This window comes from Centruroides sculpturatus, unplaced genomic scaffold (genome assembly GCF_000671375.1).
Source record: "Centruroides sculpturatus isolate CEXI.00-Female unplaced genomic scaffold, Cexi_2.0 scaffold4, whole genome shotgun sequence".
NCBI classification, from domain to species: Eukaryota; Metazoa; Arthropoda; class Arachnida; order Scorpiones; family Buthidae; genus Centruroides; species Centruroides sculpturatus.
Window position 1 is genome coordinate 1,344,427 of NW_019384444.1, and position 19,613 is coordinate 1,364,039.

Consider the following 19,613-nt stretch of genomic DNA (forward strand, 5'->3'; position numbering starts at 1 on the left):
TTATTTTATGTCTACTTTACTAACTGTGATGCAAAATAAACATAGAACTACAAATTTTCACACATGAAAGAATTTTAAAAATGTTTGTTATTGTCAAGATGTCCAAAGAAAGATAAACTGACAAATATCATGACTCTAGTTCCTTTCATAAACTGACTACTCAATGAACACGTGTACTAATACCACTAATGCACTGCACCAGTAATCTTAATATCACATTGCCTTTGGTTCAATGATAACACTTTTTTTATATTAAGGTGACTAACTATTTTACAATGAAAAGGAGGACACAAATAAATTGAAGGAAAAAATATCATAATAAAAGAAACATTTTATTCATTGCAACAATAATACACTTTAATAATATCTACTGCATGTGTATGTGCTATGTAATATTTCAGTAAGAAGTAAACAAAGCCACTTCCACACAGCACATTCTCTCAAAGTCTTTTGTGCAGAGCGTATGCATCTCATAATCACATCTTGCCACACTGTACCAAGCCTTGATGAATCGTGTTAAATACAAATACATCACATACAACAGATCAGCTTCGATCAAATATGGAGATTTACAGATTAGTCTTCAAATGGTTGTTTGCCTTAATACATGCATTTGATAACATTCTGTGATTACACAAAATAAAATTAAAATTGTGTTAATAAATCTAATTTTCTTTATTTTGATCTCTAAAGTCACACCTCATCCTATATGCGAGATCGTCTTATACCAGAGTAAATACAGTATCTTTACTTTTACCTAATCAGAAACTACACCAGTATAAGAAGTCCTATTTATATACAAGGTCCAAGTAGTCAATATAAAAACAAAAAGTATAAAAATAATCACTCAAAAACTTATATACATACTGCATTAAAAAGAAGTTTTTGATGATTATTTTATAAAAGTGCAGTTTAGAAAGGAGTAAATATCTAAAAAAGTATAAATCTTCCCATGAAATAATAAAATTTTTTTCACAATCTACTTTAAGAATACATTTCAAATATCAAATTTGAATTCACTCTGAAGAGTTTTCTTTCAAAGTTCGTGTTCTCTATTAGTTACATTTATTATGTCATATATTGTGTGTTTAGTTTTGCTCTTCACAATAAATTTGATTACTTCTAACAATAGATCATTTAAAAGATGCTTGGCTAATTTCCATTTGGCTGGTAGATGAAAAAATTTTTTATTGTTTTTAATTAAATAGTATGATATATTAAATACATCTACTGAGTATTTGGTTTAAAAAAAATCACCATAGGAGGGCCTCATAAAGCAAGAGCACAAACCAACATAAACTCCATTAATGCATGCTACTGGGTGCAGGAGAATCCAGATCACTTATGAGTGAAGCATGCTCAACATATCCAGTGTTAATGTTTTGGATGGATTTTTTGAACAAGTACTTGGCCATTTATTGATGGTAACCTCAACTCCCAAAAGTACTTGGAGCTCTTAGCATAGTATCAGGTCAGTCCATAAGTTCGTGCACATTTTTATCTACAAAAAAAGCAACAAAAAATTTTAATTAAATCTTATTTCAATCTATAATGTATTCACCATTATTTTGTACAATTTCTTGCCATCTTGATGGTAGCATTTTAATCCCGTCTTTGTAAAATAATTTCGGTTTTGAATCAAAATGTTCAGAAATAGCCTTTTTTACATTGTTCTCATCCTCAAAATTTTCCCTTTTAAAAAAATTCTGCAAACTCCGAAAAAGATGATAATCACTGGGAGCAATATCTGGCAAATATGGTGGATGAGGTAAAATTTCCCAGTTGAAGCTTTGGAGTTGAGCAGTTGACGTTGTTGTCAGTTAGCTATTGACAGTTCATGTGGTATCCATTTTCCTAGTTTGAAACTTTTCCGATTTGTTGTAGATGTCTATGAATAGTTCCATGGGATGAATTTAAACGTTCCGCAATTTCATCAACTGTTAAAGATGGTTCTGCTTCAACTAGTGCAAAGAGAGCATCATCATCAAAGTCAACGGGTCTTCCAGTATGAGCCTTATCCCCCACACTAAAATCATTATTTCTAAATCTTTCGAACTACTTCTGCGCAGTCCTTACACTTGTTACAGTTTGATTATAAACAGTATTTAATTTTTTGCTGCATTTGTAGCATTCTCACCACTTAAAAATAAAAAGTACAAAACATGTCTCTTATATTCATCTGTTACTTCCATTTTAACGAAAATAAACAACTGAAATGTTCCCAATTCTGAACAGTATTATATTAATGAGATTCAATTTAACACTTCAGTGTAAAAAGTATCACATTAGACTGGCATTTTTAACAGCAAAACAAGATTTTTCTCAAGGTCATAAAATACGCAGGAACTTGTGGACTGACCTGATATATTGGACCACTGGCTTTAAAAAATCTAATCTTGATAACACCTTTTCTACCAACATGATGGATCCAACCACTCTAACTTGAATACTCCATTTGGGATATTCAAGTTAGTGTGTAGTTGGATGCTGAGGTTGTGGATTGGCTGAGGAGGCTGTGGATATGGACCACTTTAATAACATGCCTGATTTGTCACCATTAGATTTCTTTTATTGGAGCTACATAAAAAAGCATTTTCTGAACAGCAGTTTCAAATGTTGCAGAATTACAACAGTGCATAATTGATGCTTCCATAGAGCCGCCGCAAACTAGTGCTTTGTGAGAGCAAACGCTAGCAAACATGCGCTAGCACAATCGATGACGTCAAAGGCTACACCTCTTTCTTCTTGCCCACATGGTTTTTCCTTTGCTAGCACAGCAATATGAGAGTACACTTGCTGTTCACAGAATTCAACAGCTAGAGCAGTCACGCTAGCAAGAGAGAGCAGGAAAGACGGATGACTACGTGAACATGTTGAAAAAGAAATAATAGAATTTTATCGATGTATGTAAATTACATGATTAATACATTCAGTATTGAAAAGAAAATAGTATAAACGTTGTATGTAAATAGTAATATATAGTTTTTGGCTAGTTTACTAGTTAAGCCTAACCAGGCTTAACTAGTAAACATGTTTTTTCCATGCTGTTTCAAAGTTCGAATGAAAACTAACTGATTACAAGTATAAGTTATAATAAAATCTTGTTCTACAGCCAATCTGCAGATGTGGATTGGCTATAGAACAAGATTTATGTTACGTTATGCGAGCAAATGTGTAGTTTGCGGGTGCTTCTTGCCCACGTAGCTTACCTAGCAAAATGGCTCATAGCCTCATGAGAAAAAAGGCGGGGCTTGAGAGCACGACTGAGCGTACACTACCTCCCACATCCTGTAGTTTGCGGCGGCTCATACAGATAACAGCAGAGCAATTTGAGGGTGGAGGAGGAACATAATATGGTTGCCTTGCATACCGTTGGGTGGTACAGGGTGCCCATTTCAAACATTTATTTACAGAGATATTTTATTTCGTTAATTTCATTTTTATTAGATTTTAGAAGAGTTTTTCCCCCTTCATTTCAAGAAAGCAGCATGAAATAAAAATCCAGCAATGAGTTGCTTAACTTTCCTGGCAACATTTAAAACTGTGTGGTGGTACCATCTGTTAAAAAGTTTTTTAAATAAAATGTTGTATATTTTTTTATTATAAAATGGCAAAAAATCTTAATTTTCAGGATAGGAATGGGTTTTATAAAAAATTGTAAATGCTAATAACAAGTAAAATAGTCATTATCTTCAGTAGGGTCAGGTTTATACACGACCCCCTTTATCTCCCCACACTCTCGACTTTTACTCATCAAAATTTAAATAGCATCAATCTCCCTAATAAAAAAACCTCCTTGCAAAATTTTTGAAATTTTTTACTAAAAGCACAGGAGTTCAGCTTCAAAGGGTAAACAACCCCCCCCCCACACACACTAACATCCATACATGCAAAAATTTTGGGTTTTTTTCTGTATTTCTTGATGTTTTAAGGTTATGAATCCAAAAACAAAAATCTTTGGTCAAAAAATGATCCCCCCCAATTGCCATACTGTCTCTGTTATATATATCAGAACCAGAAAAGTAAAATGTAAACTTTTTCATAAGCCTGTTTTTTCCACAGTACATAGCATCATACTTTAGACACACAGAAAAAAGATCCTTCTCTCTGACAATTGTGCATTAATGCCTTAAGCAATTCTTATCATTCAAAACTTTCCACATAATATTGAATAAAAATAACAGAAACCCTTTATTTTATGCTATGTTGGGCAGCATTTCTGCTTCATCAACTTGTATAGTCCATTTTTTACCAAACACTCGGTTTAATTCTTTATGTATGTTTTTGTTATTAAAATACAAATTTGAATCTGATTTAATAGCCTAATGCAGTGTTTTTCAACATTTCTAATATAAGTAAAGTGGGGTGACAATATCACTCTTACTTCTTTATATGCCTTACTAGCTGCAAGGACCCGTTTTGCTGGGTTTTTATTTGTATGTAATATAGTTTTTTTTATATATAAAAGACTGTTTTTCTAAGTAATCTAGAATCTAGCTGCAAGGACCCGCAAAAACACAAAAAACTGCCCGTAAATCTTGAATGACGCTTTATATTAACACTTCCATTGTTGACACTTTCATTGTTACACATCTTCGAAGTCAACCACTTTCAATAGCTATAAGGGTGCGGGAGATATGGGGTTGAGACACAACCATAATAGTGCACGAATGGAGACTTGGGGCTACTACCACATACAAACACCAGTCATGTGCGATGTGTAGTTTTGGCTGAAAAATGAAATATAGGGACACACACGTCCATTTATATATATATATATATATAAAGATATTCATAATATATATTAATTAATTAGCTTAAACTGTATACAGTATTTTCAATAAAATGATCAAAATTATAATAAATATACAATAAAGTTATTACATATGTAATTACAACTTTTATTAAAATGTAAATGGTGGTGCTGCAAAATAACCATACTTTGCAGTACCTTGGATGAAAATCACTAGCCTAGTGAAAAGGAAGAATGCCCACTAATGCTAAACAAAGTTTTAAGTTTGAAGGTATTAATATTTAAAATTAAATCAAAAAGATTTTCTACTACAAAGTTTTTATTTAGATCAGGGGTTGGACAACCCATGGTTTGCATCACACAAAATATAAGTATATCAATTTCCCACCTTATTGAAGTATGCAGCAAAAATTCTATTGTTATTTACTACAACTTGTGTATGTGAACAGTTTTTTCCATAATGAATTTCGTAAAAAGTAAAACAAGAAATCAGCTAACAGAGCCACATCAAAACTAATTTAAAATTAGTAGTGACTAATATGTTAATTTATGATGATATGGTAAATCACAATTATTTATTCATAGGCTATCTTTTTATTTTTTCATTTTGTTGTGCAGACAGCATCAGTTCAAAAGTTTTAAACGTGGTCCATCCTTGATTTGGATGGTAATGTTAAATAATGAGAATAAATGTTTTATAACAGAAAATGAAACAATATAATATGTTTTAACAGTTTATAGTTGATACTAACCATTATTTTCCAATAATTGATTTTGGAATCTTGAATAATGTCATTTAAGATCTAATGAGAAAGCAAACACTGAATAATATAAAATTTAAGTGTTTTATACTTTTTATTTTTATCTGTTACTTCCATTTTAACGAAAATAAACAACTGAAATGTTCCCAATTCTGAACAGTATTATATGAATGAGATTCAATTTAACACTTCAGTGTAAAAAGTATCACATTAGACTTGTGGACTGACCTGATATATTGGACCACTGGCTTTAAAAAATCTAATCTTGATAACACCTTTTCTACCAACATGATGGATCCAACCACTCTAACTTGAATACCCNTTACCTTTTTCCTAATTTTACTTTTTTCCATCATCGAGAGACATACAAGAATAAAAGATATACTGAAACATTTATAGAAATTAATTTTTAAATTTGTTCAAATAATGTTTTCTTCCAATAAAAACTTGTGTATTTTAAATATTCTAATTTTTCAGCATGACATTTAGTTTATTTAATCAAAAAGATTTCTGAAATTTTAAATTCCATAACCAAATTATTTTATGTTAAAATTCATAATTATTAAATAATTATGTACAGTACATACAATTAATATATAGTCCACATATATGAAATTATTGAAAATTAAGAAATTTTAGTAAAAGAATTTTTTAAAACAATGGAATTTTTGATTGATTAGATGTATTGTTAATACATAAATAGAAAAGAGGGGAAAAATCATACCATATATACATAACAAAAGATACCATAATTATTGTAAACTTAACAGAATAAATTTCATTTTATTAAAAATAATAAATCGTAATATTTTATGATGTAAAAAATTCTGAATGACAATAATCTTGAATTTTATAATGTATACATTTTCTGGGGGGGGGGAATGAGCTGTTTTCAAAATCTACTTCCCATGGACTGTGTTTTTATTCATGGAAATAAACTTTGAACTACATAATACTGTTAAAATAACAAGAAACTTATTAAGTGCTGTTATTTAAACAACATATACTGTAACTGGTATAAACTTTTTATTAGCATTATATGTCCAGAAAATTGTAGAACAAGTGATTTTAAAGTGGAAATCTAATATTATTAATGAAGTATTTAGCTTATTACTTATTAATTTCACTTGTCAATTTTCAAGTGTTAAATAAATGATATTTTTTGTAAACCCTTTAATTTACTGATTTAATAAAATTATTAGAGACAAAAAGAAAAAAGATGAGTTTGTTTGCACATTGTAAATTTGTATATTACATACAGACATAAATCAAAGTTTCTTCATTATCAAATATAATAATAATTGGATCTATTCAGAAAATTAAACAACACATTGAAATACAGTATATTTCTGGATGAAACCCTGAAATGTTTTCATTAAACATTATTTAATAGAATATTTTCTTTTTTATTCATTCAATATAAAAAGTATTTAAAGAAAAAAATTTATAAAATTTAGATGACAAAAACAACAACAAAGTATTTTCATACAAAACAATCTTAAACCAGTTTAAATATTTAATTTTACAATAATTCATAAGTTTTTTAGCTCAATTTCTAAAATTAAAAAAGGCAAAAAACAATGGAACCTGGTTAACTCTAATCAGTCAAAGGAAAAAAATTCTTACAGCTAAAAAAGTTTTGAGTTATGGAGGTTTGGCTAAAAATCAAAATTTTGTGCATTGGTTTATTGGTGACCCATAATAAACTATCTATATGATATTTCTGTGGGTCTTATTATGTAGAATCATTGTGTCAATGTAAACCTCTTGGCATCTAGAAACTTGAAAAAGCTTAACTGAATGGTTAAATAAGCTATTGAGAAATGCTTTCTCAAATGTATGATCAACTCATTCCTAAGTATTTCATAAGAATTTTTTAAAATTGCACTATTTCGTGCCTAGAATTTTTGTTTTTTTATTTTTTCTCACAAACAAACCACTATGATTATGGCAAAATTTTAAAAATATAACAAACATTACAGTTAATTCTATGTAAAAATTTTAATCAATTTTTAAAAAAATTAATTTACTAAAAATCAATTTATTATATCAACTAGTTGGAGAAATCCATCAGCAATCAAATAATAATAATAATTAAAAAAGCTGATTTGTTGGTGTCTAGGTCAAATGTTGTCTGAAAGCCACCACCCCAACTCACCATCACAACACAATGTTTATTTTTTATAGTTATATGTGGTTCCTGAACTTTATAAAAAGTTTCTGCTTAGTTTATTTGATAAATGAATGTTAATTATTTTATTTAAATTATCTTAAAGAACTTGTCAATAATTAAAGCAGATAAAACTAAACAGTTAATAATTAATAGATAATAATTTAATTAAAAAAACTATAGAACAAGTAAATAATAAATACATTAAATTGAATAATAATAATCCATATAATGAAATTAAAAAGAATTTAACCAAAAAAATTAATGAAATGTATACCAGTAATACTATAAGTGAAGTAGATAAGAAATTTATTCTCAAATTTAAAAATAACAGAATACCCAAATTAAATATTAGATTAAAAACACAGACGACGAAAAATTTGGACCAATACTTGATTTTCATTATACAATTTAGAACGGTATATAAAACAAAGATTAATGAACATAGAATATTCACAATTTAGTATTAAAAATGCAGATGAAGTAATTAATAGAATATGTAAATTAAAGAAAGGAAGTTCAGATAAATTACTTAGTTCAGATGTTAAAAATATGTACCCTACTATAAAATGGAATATGATAGAAATTAGTTTGGTTAAATTTGCATTTAGAAGATGATATGATTAAATTAATTAAATTCACATATGATAATGATTATTTTCAGGTTGTACAAGCATTTTATAGACAAACTGACGTTATAAGCATGGAGTCAAAGATGGGGCCAAAATTAGCAAAAATAGTTACGGCTGGAATTGATGAAATAATTAACAATATTAAAGGTATAAAACTAGGTATGAGATATGCTAATGATTGCTTAATAATTTTTGATAAAAATACTTATTTCACTTATCAGATTGCTAACATTATAAAATGACATTAATGAAGACATACAGTTTGATATAGAAATTGAAAAAAACAAAAAAATTAGATTATTTAGATGTAACTATAATTAATGAATTACAGTTAATAGCTTTACATTTTTAACATACAAAAAAACATGTAATGTAGATAAAACAATTAATTATAGTTCACGTAGCCTGGAAAATATGAAAAAGTACACTTACATTATGGAATTAAAAAATATATATATTAGAACATCAAATATTAAAAATAGAGAAATTGAATGAAAAAATCTAGATACTAAATTCATACTATATAATTATTATCCATGGTTAAAATTAATTAAATGGCACAAAATACTTAAATAACAGATATAATACTAGATATAAATATGATAAAAATTATTATACCTTTCCTTATATCCAAAACATTTTTTAAAAATGCAATAATCATCTCAAACAAAATAAAGTTAGTTTGGCCCCATCTTTGACTAACAAAATATCTCAAAATATATGTAAAAGAATAATAAAAATAACATGACTCAAAAAAATTATCTTATGAAAGAAGGAATGTATATAAAATTGAATGTAATTGTAGTAGTACTAGATTTTATGTAGGTGAAACAGGCAGAGTATTGGAAAAAGAATTAAGTAACATGAAGCAGCAATACACATCAAATATAGTCATTCACTGTGGTATAAACATTCAATCAGTAATAATTGCCAAATAAATAGAAATAAAATAAAAATATTACATACAGAAAAAGATATCTATAAAAGAAAATTTAAAGAACATGTAGAGATGATAAAATATCCTAGAGATAAACTTGTTAACATTTCAGATAGCATGACCATCAATATGCAATGGTACCAAATAATAGAGGATGCATCATTGCATGCAATATAATAAATAATATAAAATTTTCTCAACAGTAATGTAAAGTCTTTTTTTTATTAATGTACTTGTGTTGTACCCCTTTCTATTTTTAAGGTTTTTATAATTATAAATACTTCATGTTTAATATGAAGAAGTAATAATATGTGGCTGTATTTATACTGGAAAAACATTAAAAAATGTGTAATGGAGTTTCATATTATTTTTACATTCTAATAAATGTAAGTAAATATGCAAATCATGTAAAATTTTATAACGGATTACAATGTCATGTCATATAATTATACCCTTGTTCTTAATAGCACTGAAGAGGGGCTATAAAGTTTTTAGCACAAAATGCATATGATGTAAAATTATGCTTTAAAAGTTTGCTACGATAAAGTCTTGTCAAATAACTGGGTCTGGCTGTGAGAAAAATCAACCTATTAGGATTAAAGTGATTTTAAGTACATCAACATTATACAGTATCTATACTACTTAGAAGTATTTTATTTAAATTAAAAATTCTGGAGAGATTATGAAAATGCTGTATCAAAACCCCATTTGTGTTAACCAATTTGATTTAACATGTAAATCCCTATGCTAGACAATTGGGGAAACTGACTTTGAGTTAACCAGGTTCTACTGTAATTGAACATTCTTTTACAATTCTGTTGTTGCATGTGGAGAAAAGATTTATAAAATTATTTATCAATGTCAAAAAAAATTCATTGTTAAACAAATGTTACATAAAAAATTTGTTTGATACAATGAAATTTAATAAAATACTTGTAACATTTAAGGAACTGCCAAATGATTAAAAAAAGCTATTGATTAGAATTACGATATGTCTCTTCGACATTCTGCCTCATCTTATTGAATGCTTCAGTCCTAAGAAAATCCACTTTTTTGTAAACGATTGTTTGATTTTCTTTATCACCAATTGTTTCTTCTTTATTAATGTTTGAATCCAAATTGAGATCTAAATATTGGATTTCATTTGGTTTTGCTGTCACAGAACTGTCTGAAGCTTTATTCTATACAATCAAATTTATTTAAAAAATTTTAATTTCATTACAGTTTAATCCCTTATATAATTTACATATTACTATTAACAATGTAAGGTGGCATAATTAAAGTTTCCCTATTCAGAGAACTCTGTAGAACGTACTGTAAAAAAAAACCCCTTTAAATTTTACACTTGACCAACATTCTTTATATCCATAAACAGCCTCTGAGGAAGGCATGTACTTTCAGAATGAATAAATGCATTTTTATTGTATTTTTTTGTTGTTGTTGTTTTCCTGTAAAGCATCCTAGCAAAAGTTTTTGAATTAAATTTTTTTGTAAAACCTTCTTCTACGTCCTTTGCATAGTCTGTATACAAATTTTGGTATCAATTCACTTACTGGTTATAGTTTTAGTGTACTCTGAATAGAAAAACTTTATGACCATCCCATATAATTAACAATGTTAACAAGATATTACTGTATAATTTAATTATTGATTCTTATTAAAATAAAGTTATAAAATATAAGAAAAATGACTAAAATTTATTTTTAAAAAATTAAAAATAGTAAACCAAAACCATTAAAGTGTTGTATTGATAATAAAGAATTAAATTCATAATGATTTATATCTTTGAAAAATTTCATATAATATATATCATGGAAAAATACAAGGTTAATGCCAAATGATTGTTGGATTATACCAGGCTATAATAAGTATAGCCTGATATAATTGACAATCATTTGACTTTAATGTAAAAATTGAGTTAATAGATTTTTACATTTGTTTTTATAAATAAAAGATTATTAGATTACATACAAATTAACATTTTATAGTATTTTAATTAAAATTTTACCTTTTCTCTACATAAATTTTCATCTTTATTTGGTCCATAATCAAAAACTTCAAACAATTTTTCTGATGGAGAGGATACTGAATTAGGAGATTCTTGAGAAAGAAGTCCACTCCTAGATCCTACAATTTAAAATTGTAGCATTTGAAGATATTTATCATATATTAGCAATGTGAATCATTATTATTATTTGATTTGTAAATTTTGTTTATTTAAACTGATTTCAAAACTAAAAAACTTGCTTTACTCAACAAAAATAAAAGTTACAAGACAGAATAAATAGTTCAAGGATCATTAGATTAGAGTTCATCTTCAGAAACTGAAGAAGAATTGATAAAGAGAAAAAGTTATTATTATAAGATTTGTTAAAATGAAGAATTATTATACACAATAACTGTTCAACTTAAATATATATTTTGTTAAATTTTGTCTTATAAAATCTAAACAAAATAAAATGGAAAATAAAAAAAAAATCAGAAGTTTTTAAAAAATTAAAACTATTCTTTGTATGTGTTTTCTAAGTTGCTCTCATATTATTTCCATAGCAACAATATCATTTTCTTTCAATTTGTTTGATGCCTAAAAAAATGGACTCTAGCCTGAAAGTGTCTGAACTTAAGAAATAAAACTTTAGTTTCAAAAAGGTAGACAAAATAGTTCATATTTTGTCTTGCAACTTCTATTCCTCAAAACAGTTGATTTTATGAAGTACAGTAGAGCATCAATTATCCGAAAGAATTCTAGTTGGCAAATTTAAATTTTTGCCAGTGCTGCGGCACTGCAATCTTTGGCTATGTCTTGGGCTACTCAAATATTTTACGTTTTTGATACTAAATTAACTTCTGAAGTATAATTTTTTATTGTTTTTATATTTTTCAATATAATTATTTTGTTTATACAAAATAAAGAAATAATTTTTAACGATACAATATTTTCAATATATACTTATATTATAGTAGACAATATAGTTGAATTTTCGTCGATGTTAAGCCTAACATCGACGAAAATTCAACGCAAAGCAACACGCAACGGAGAAAAATTTCAACATGGGATTGGTTAATATATTTTTTGTACATAATTGGTTATCCAAAGTATCGATTTTCCGAACAACCCCAGTCCCCAATTGATTCGGATAATCTACGCTCTACTGTATTTAAATTTTATGAAATGCATTTTAAATCTAAAATAATTGTTCATTATTTCTTTCATTTAATAAATTTGCTCAATTTATTGTGTTATTCAAAAAGTTCATAGCATTTTTTGAAATAAAACTTTGAAATAACAGTAAATTTTATTATCTGAATCAGCTATGTAATGACCATTTTGTTCAATGGCCTCTTTCAATCTTAAAACTAATTTATGGATTACTTACTTGTAAAAGAATATGGCAAGTTTTAGTTAAAAACTTACCTAGATGCATTTCAATATCATTGAAATTTCTGAAGTCCTATCAGTAAATTTTGCAAGCACTCAATAAATGGAAATTAATGCAGGTGAGATTAGGTTAGATAAGTGAATATGGTAGATGAATTAAGACATCCAAATTTAACTTGTGTACCTCTTGTTAGTCCAATATTGTTGCAAGTTGTCCTTCATTATTTTGATGAAATGTGACACATTTATTTATAAATTTTTAAAAATATCCAGCCTATTTATGAGAGCTGGACATTTCTGAACAATTTTGATTCTCAAATTTTCTAGCTGTGCACTAGTTTTCTGTATTGATGTACTCAATGAGTTTTAGCATTTCATATTATATTCCATCAAATGCAGAGTATGACTAATCATGGCTTTGTTATTGTATAAAGGTATTTTTTCTAACTGAGCTTAGTGTCATTTTATATTTCTACTGATAGAGCATCCATCTTTTATCTCAAGTCATTAATTTGTTAAAAAATGGCTCATACTTAGGATTATCATATATCCCAGTTTAGCAATATCGTCCTGTGTCCCACCCAGTTTGAAAATCTGTCCAAGTTTCAATCATAGATTGCTAAAAGTTAATTTTCTCTGTCTAAAATTTAAGATTTTCTCATATTCATTAATATCAGAACTAATGGTTTTCAGATAGCAAATTTGATGTAACTGATGAGGGACAACATGACATTCAGATCACAGATTTTGATCAAATTCAGTGATGTTATCCCCAATGACTGACATATGCCAAGCAGTAAGGCACAATACTCAAAATTAAACAAAAAAATTGAGGTTAAAAATTGCAAATTGGTAGGGGCATGCCAGTTTCATAACTGTGAGGGTGGTGTTTCAAATCTTGGTGGTGTCAATGTTATTTTTTTTTTCCTAAAATTATAATTTTCAACTTTATTTATTTAAAAATTATTTTTGAATATTCATGTACTGTACAGTACACATGGGATTCATATTAACATTTATTTATAATTTATTGAGAACGGGATTAGATATAATTTATTGAGAAAGGGATTAGATAACAAAATTATCATTTTTAATAATGATAATTTTGTTTTTTTTATTAACATTAATTGGCCTTTAAATTAATATAGACATTTTTATTAACATTCAATCTGCTTTCCAGGAGCACAAATTTGTGGATGATAATTATCTTAGAAGCATGTGAAAGAATGAACATTTCTGCAGTGGGCACATTGAATAAATGCAGATTTTTACAATAAGAAGATTTACATATGTCACTGGAAAAACAAATTTGATTAATATTTAAAAACACTTCCCCATCATCAACTAATTTGGAGGAGTGATTACTCATACCATATCACAATCACATTGGAAAATATCAGTGCTTAATATTTTTTTCTTACTGCCTTCACAACTTCTGAAATTGATGAAGAACCTTTGGCTGCAATTAGGTCTTGATTTGAAGGATGCTTTCACAATATGTAAATTTTGTAATATTGTTGTGCAGTGATTCTTCTGCAGAACACATTTCTATGCTATTAATATTAGCATGAAATACTGAAGCCATCTTTTCATTCTTTAGCAAAAATGGTCAATATAATTCAAAAAAACTTAAAACTATGAACTTTTACAAACCTTCACGGAAATGCTATAAACTTTTAAGATTAATCAATAATAAATGTATAGCTGTGATAGTTAAACATAAAAAAAATAAATATAAAATTAACAATTTTTAAACTACTATAAAAATTACAGTTCTGTTAGTAGCATTTAGAAAAATTAGTCTATTTTAATAATTTTGAATCAAACTTAAAAATTGTTTTTGCTGTTAAACCTTTCAGTATTATAATTAAATATATTAGCTACTTCAATAGAATAAAATTGGTTTTATTAAAATTCCAAGCTTAAATATAGTTTTATAAATATTTCTGTGTATAAATAAATATACTATAATTTTAAATTAATACCTTCTCCAATTGATTTTCTTGGTTTTAATTTTCTGTCAACAGCTGGTGGAATACTATATATTCCTTTATCAACAGATGATAATGATTCACTTGTTATATCACTTAAGTTATCTGTAATATTCTCTGATTCTTCAGAAAAAGTTAATGATGGCTTATATTCATAAGCAAGAATTGAATTTTTTCTTAAGCAGTCTCTTGGAGGTGCATTATTATATATGTGAAAATCATTGTTATTTTTAGATTTATCACAGTTTGACATTATTAATGCTGTAATATTATCTTCACTCCTTGGCTTTGGAACATCATACATACTTTCTATTTGTAATGGAAGAGGAACTTTGGTGGATGGTGATAAATCATTTTGTATATAGTTTTCAGAACAATTAATCATAGAATTAAACACATTTGTACTTATTTTATTTTCATTTGAAGATAAATTATGACTATTTTGTTCTGTACAAAATGTTGGACTAGTAATATTTTTTAATCTATTCAAAGTTGCTGGTTTTGGTGGGCGAGGAGGAGGTGACAGTATGTGATTGGCACAAAACTCGTCATCTTTTAGTTGAGAGTCTTCAAATGCATAAGTTGGGGACGTTGACTGCTCACTTTCAATACCAGAATCATCTAAACCTAAACTCTCAAGCTGTCTTGCCAATTCTAATGCTTCCCTTCTAACACTTTCAATATCTTGATTTTCAAAACAAATGCCTGCTTCATCATCAGAAAAAAAAACATTTCCTAAACTTTCATCAGGACTTGATTTTATTTCAACATCTGAAAGTAGCTTACTGTCATTATCAGTTTTAAGAGTTCTTGGTGCTGGTGGTATCTGATACCAATTATCTAAATTATTTTCAAATTTTACAGTTTGTTTCTCTGGAGAAATAAGTGGTTTTGGATAATCATAGTTAATGTCTACTGATGCAAAACAATTCACAGAATTTTCAGAAAATAAATTAGTTTTATCTACATTTGGAGATATATCTGGTATAGGTTTTCCAGTGAAGCATTCACTTATAAGAATGTACGGACTTGAATTTTTTTTCTGACAAGACAATTCATTTTCTTGTACTGAAGAAGGAAGAGATGATAAGGAACTTACAGGCAGAGTAATTATTGGATCTGGCAGATTGCATGAAGTATCTGAAATAAATTTTTAAATATAAAACTCATTAGGCATTTAAATTAAAAGTGTAAGATTTAAATGTTTTTACCATCTTCAACTTGACGTTTCAATCCACATACAGAACAAATGTAGCCAATCCACCTATTCATGTCGCAATCAGTTTCTGCTATTAAAGAATATAGTTTATTTGAAATTTGAACATCAAATCCATAGGAATTATTACATTCATCTTTAAACTTTATTTCAACCTGTAATTTAAAAATTATAGATTTCAACTAGTAATATGATAAATTTTAATTAAGAGGATGTTTTTTACATTAGAAATAATTTTCATTTCTATTGATAAAATAAGATTCTAAATAATCTAAATTTGCAGTTAATATATTAATAATAATTATGAATTCTGAAAGTTTTGATATTTTTTAGGATTTCTATCCAAGATTTTACAAATTGAAGTTATAATCTACTAATGACTTATTTATAATTCATTAGATAATATAGTACTGGACCAAATATGACTATTTTTGAATTCTACAGACTATTTAGAGTTTTCCATGTGACTATGTGTTTTGTTTTCTGTGGCAAATATGTCTCACCACACCAGTTCTAGTGTGATTGCAGGCTTATGGTGTGCTAAAAACAGTTTAGTTCTTTATTTTTATATTTTAAGTATATATTTAGCTTGTGTCCAGAAAACTGGAAAATCCAGAAATTTGGACTTCTTTCAGTTCCAAGCTTGCTGAATATTTGGTCTGGTCCTGTAAAATACTTAAATATAACTGAATAATTTCATACAAACCTAATTAAAAAGAATTTAAAAAAGATGAACTTGCTTGTAATATTGTCATTACTTAAAAATTAAATAATTCTAGGTTTGTGTGAAATTATGTAAGGTTTTCTCTAGTCACTCAATTTCCACCAGAGGATGCTAGCATCAAATTAATCATCATTTATAAGAACAACTTTTAGACATGATTGCCTTTGTCAGCACTGTTTTAATATGTTTAATGGCACCAGATCCTACAAGGTCAGCATCTGTGTTGTTTTATTGTTTTTATGTGTGTATTGTTTTTAATGGTTTATCATCAGTCCTATTAAAATGAAGATTTTACTATTCAATTCCCTAACTAGAATTTGAAAGAAATAAACTTATTTTTAAGTAATATAGACCATAAAATCAACATAGAATAATTGATTTTTATTTTTTATAATCTATAAATTGTAAGGTTAAATCTCTTGTAGAAGTCAGAGCTTCAACATTTTTAGAATGCTTTTGATAAATAACCACGTTTAACACATTTAAAACATCAGATTAATACATTCTTATTTTAAAATGCTAATAAAATCAAATTCACATAAATTAAGAAACAAATTATGTTAAAACATAAAACCAACAATATTAGAATACCTTTGGGAAAAGATGTAACAAAGCAGAGACATCAATTTTAAATTATTTAAAAACTGAGCTAATTTAAAACTTTTACAATATCAACAATTTAATAATTTTACAAATTCAAAAGGAAAATTTTTAATGGTGGTGGAGTATCTAATAAAAACAAAACAAATTAAAATAAGTAAGAAAAAAAAATGTAAACAATCAAAGTTTTGATCCGAGGATCAAGAGAAATGTCTGTATATCTCGCCTATTAATAATTTATATTATAACAATGTGCAAAATTTTTTTGTTATTCTAGTTGAAAATTTCTTATCTTGAATAAAAGCACAGATACATCATACCACAAAATATTAATTTCTTCATTGAAAACTAGATGAGATAAAACAATGATGGCTTTGTTCTTATAGAAATCATGATTAAAATGTTAATGTTCTGAAACTTTTAAAAGTACAGTAGAACCTCGAAAACCCGGCACTCCGGATAACTCGGCCACACCCTGGCAGGGCAAAAAAATCCTTAGTTAATTAATTTTCATTATAGACAGCTTTATAAAAGTATAAAAGCTCTCATATTAAGTATTTTTCTGAGGTCTGTCTTATCAGGTAAATTACTGTACACAGCGTATTCATTAATTTTCATTTTCATGTAGTAAAGGCTCTATGCCTTCATAAAGGACGTACTTTTCCTTTGTTTAAAGGGTATTTGGGCAGTTTATTCTCTGTTGTATTCTCAAGTAAACAATACATACAAGTACAGTACAGTATTTTCTGAGGAAACACTCGTACTTATTTTTTTTAACCCCATTCCCGATAACCCGGCATTTTCACAAACTCGGCCACCCTTCGGTCCACATTAGGCCGAGTTTTCGAGGTTCTACTGTATTACCTAAATATTCTGTTGCTTTTGTAACATTGGCATTTTATATAATTTGTTTTTAGAAAGATAAAATCACATCTTTGGGTATAATGTGAGGCCCCAGAGTTAGTCTATAATTAAAAATGAAATGTATATTTTACTAAATTAAACCATTAAGAAAACAAGTAATAAGTGTCAAGATAATGACACCGGACTTTGACGTTGTCGCTCATAAAGAATAGAGAAAAAACAATATTTAGAATAAAAGAAAATAAAAAGGGGGAATTGTTTAAAACTTAAAATGCAATAAGAAAAAGGAAGTGATGACATGGAATATGAGCATGGGTACCTTAGTCATCGATGAATCGCGATCAGAGTTGAGAGGATGATGTTGGATAAACCATCCTGGGCAGACCTTTTTCACAACCTAACTTGGTCTCAAATTCTACCTTGAGACAGGTAAGAGACCAATTGGAAAGCCAACCAATCTGAAAGGAAATTGAGAACAAAAAATTTATATAAGCCCGAGTGTCCAAGGACAAGGGTTCGATCTGTCAGTTGAATCCAGAAGGGCTTGGTCATCTAAATCGTCATCATCCTCAACTAAGTTGTGCACACACAGAAAACATTGTTGACTCCTCCTGTAATAACTTCAAATTCGTAAATTTCAACAAGTTCAAATTCTCGACTATCTCATTGCTGCCCTGGGGCTGCCCATCCAGCATCAATTAAACACAGATGGAAACCAACATCAAGGTTCCATACTATTTTTAGGACTCAATTTTTGGATGTAAGCATAACCTTTAACCAAATAAATGGTTTTCTTTTGTAACACTTGTTTCCTGCCTCCAGAACAGCCACCCACATATGTGAGGGCCTTAGACCACCCCAACAAAAGGAAATAAAATCCCCCTATAATCGGCGTGCTTACAATAAAATAATATGTGCTTTGAAAACATTTATATATAAACTAGCTTACCCGTCGCGCATTGCTGCGATCTCAGAAGAAACAAAATTCAAGCCAACTCGTTATAATAAAATTCAATTTACATTTTATCATTTTTATTGAAACTTATTATTATTCATTTTCATCGGGAAAACATTTCAAAGTGTCGTTTCAATTCTATTTATTTGAGTGCTTGTGGATACACGATATTTTTTGTTTTTCCGTCTGGTGTGTACACGAATAAATCAGAAGGTTTTCCAACGCATGAGCTGGCCACATACAGTTGTCCATGCGAGAAGCATGGATTCTCCAAATTTAACCCACACACTTGCAGCAATTGTCAGAAGTGTGATATTTCCCTTTTTATATATATTTTTAAATCTATACTAATATTATAAAGAGGTATTTTTGTAAGTAAGTAAGTAAGTATGTAACTTTGTTTGCAGCAGGTAATCTCCGAAACTACTTATTCGATTTCAAAAATTCTTTCACCAATATTTAGAATGGAACCTCAGGGTGGACATAGGCTGTATATTATTCCGTTAAACATTCATATAAATTAAAATATATAATCTAGGTTAAGGCTTTTATGTCCAACAGATGGCGCTACGAGTACGACGCCCTAAGTTTGCTTTTCTGTGAAAATGAACTAAAGCAGATCATCTTCTAT

General features: G+C 28.1%; 1 protein-coding gene across 3 annotated transcripts in view; it reads right to left on the reverse strand.

Annotated features, from left to right (window-relative positions):
- Window positions 1-8,998: 8,998 nt before the first annotated feature.
- Window positions 8,999-19,613, reverse strand: part of LOC111620303 (GRB2-associated-binding protein 1-like) — a 45,648-nt gene continuing 35,033 nt past the window's right edge. For all 3 annotated transcript variants that reach the window (XM_023362211.1, XM_023362212.1, XM_023362213.1), the window contains exons 5-8: window positions 15,835-15,994; window positions 14,618-15,763; window positions 11,262-11,380; window positions 8,999-10,434 (exon numbers count right to left, since the gene is read on the reverse strand). In XM_023362211.1, coding sequence (XP_023217979.1) covers window positions 10,225-10,434; window positions 11,262-11,380; window positions 14,618-15,763; window positions 15,835-15,994 — 1,635 coding nt within the window. In that variant the 3' untranslated portion in view covers window positions 8,999-10,224. The remainder of the gene's footprint in view (window positions 10,435-11,261; window positions 11,381-14,617; window positions 15,764-15,834; window positions 15,995-19,613) is intronic.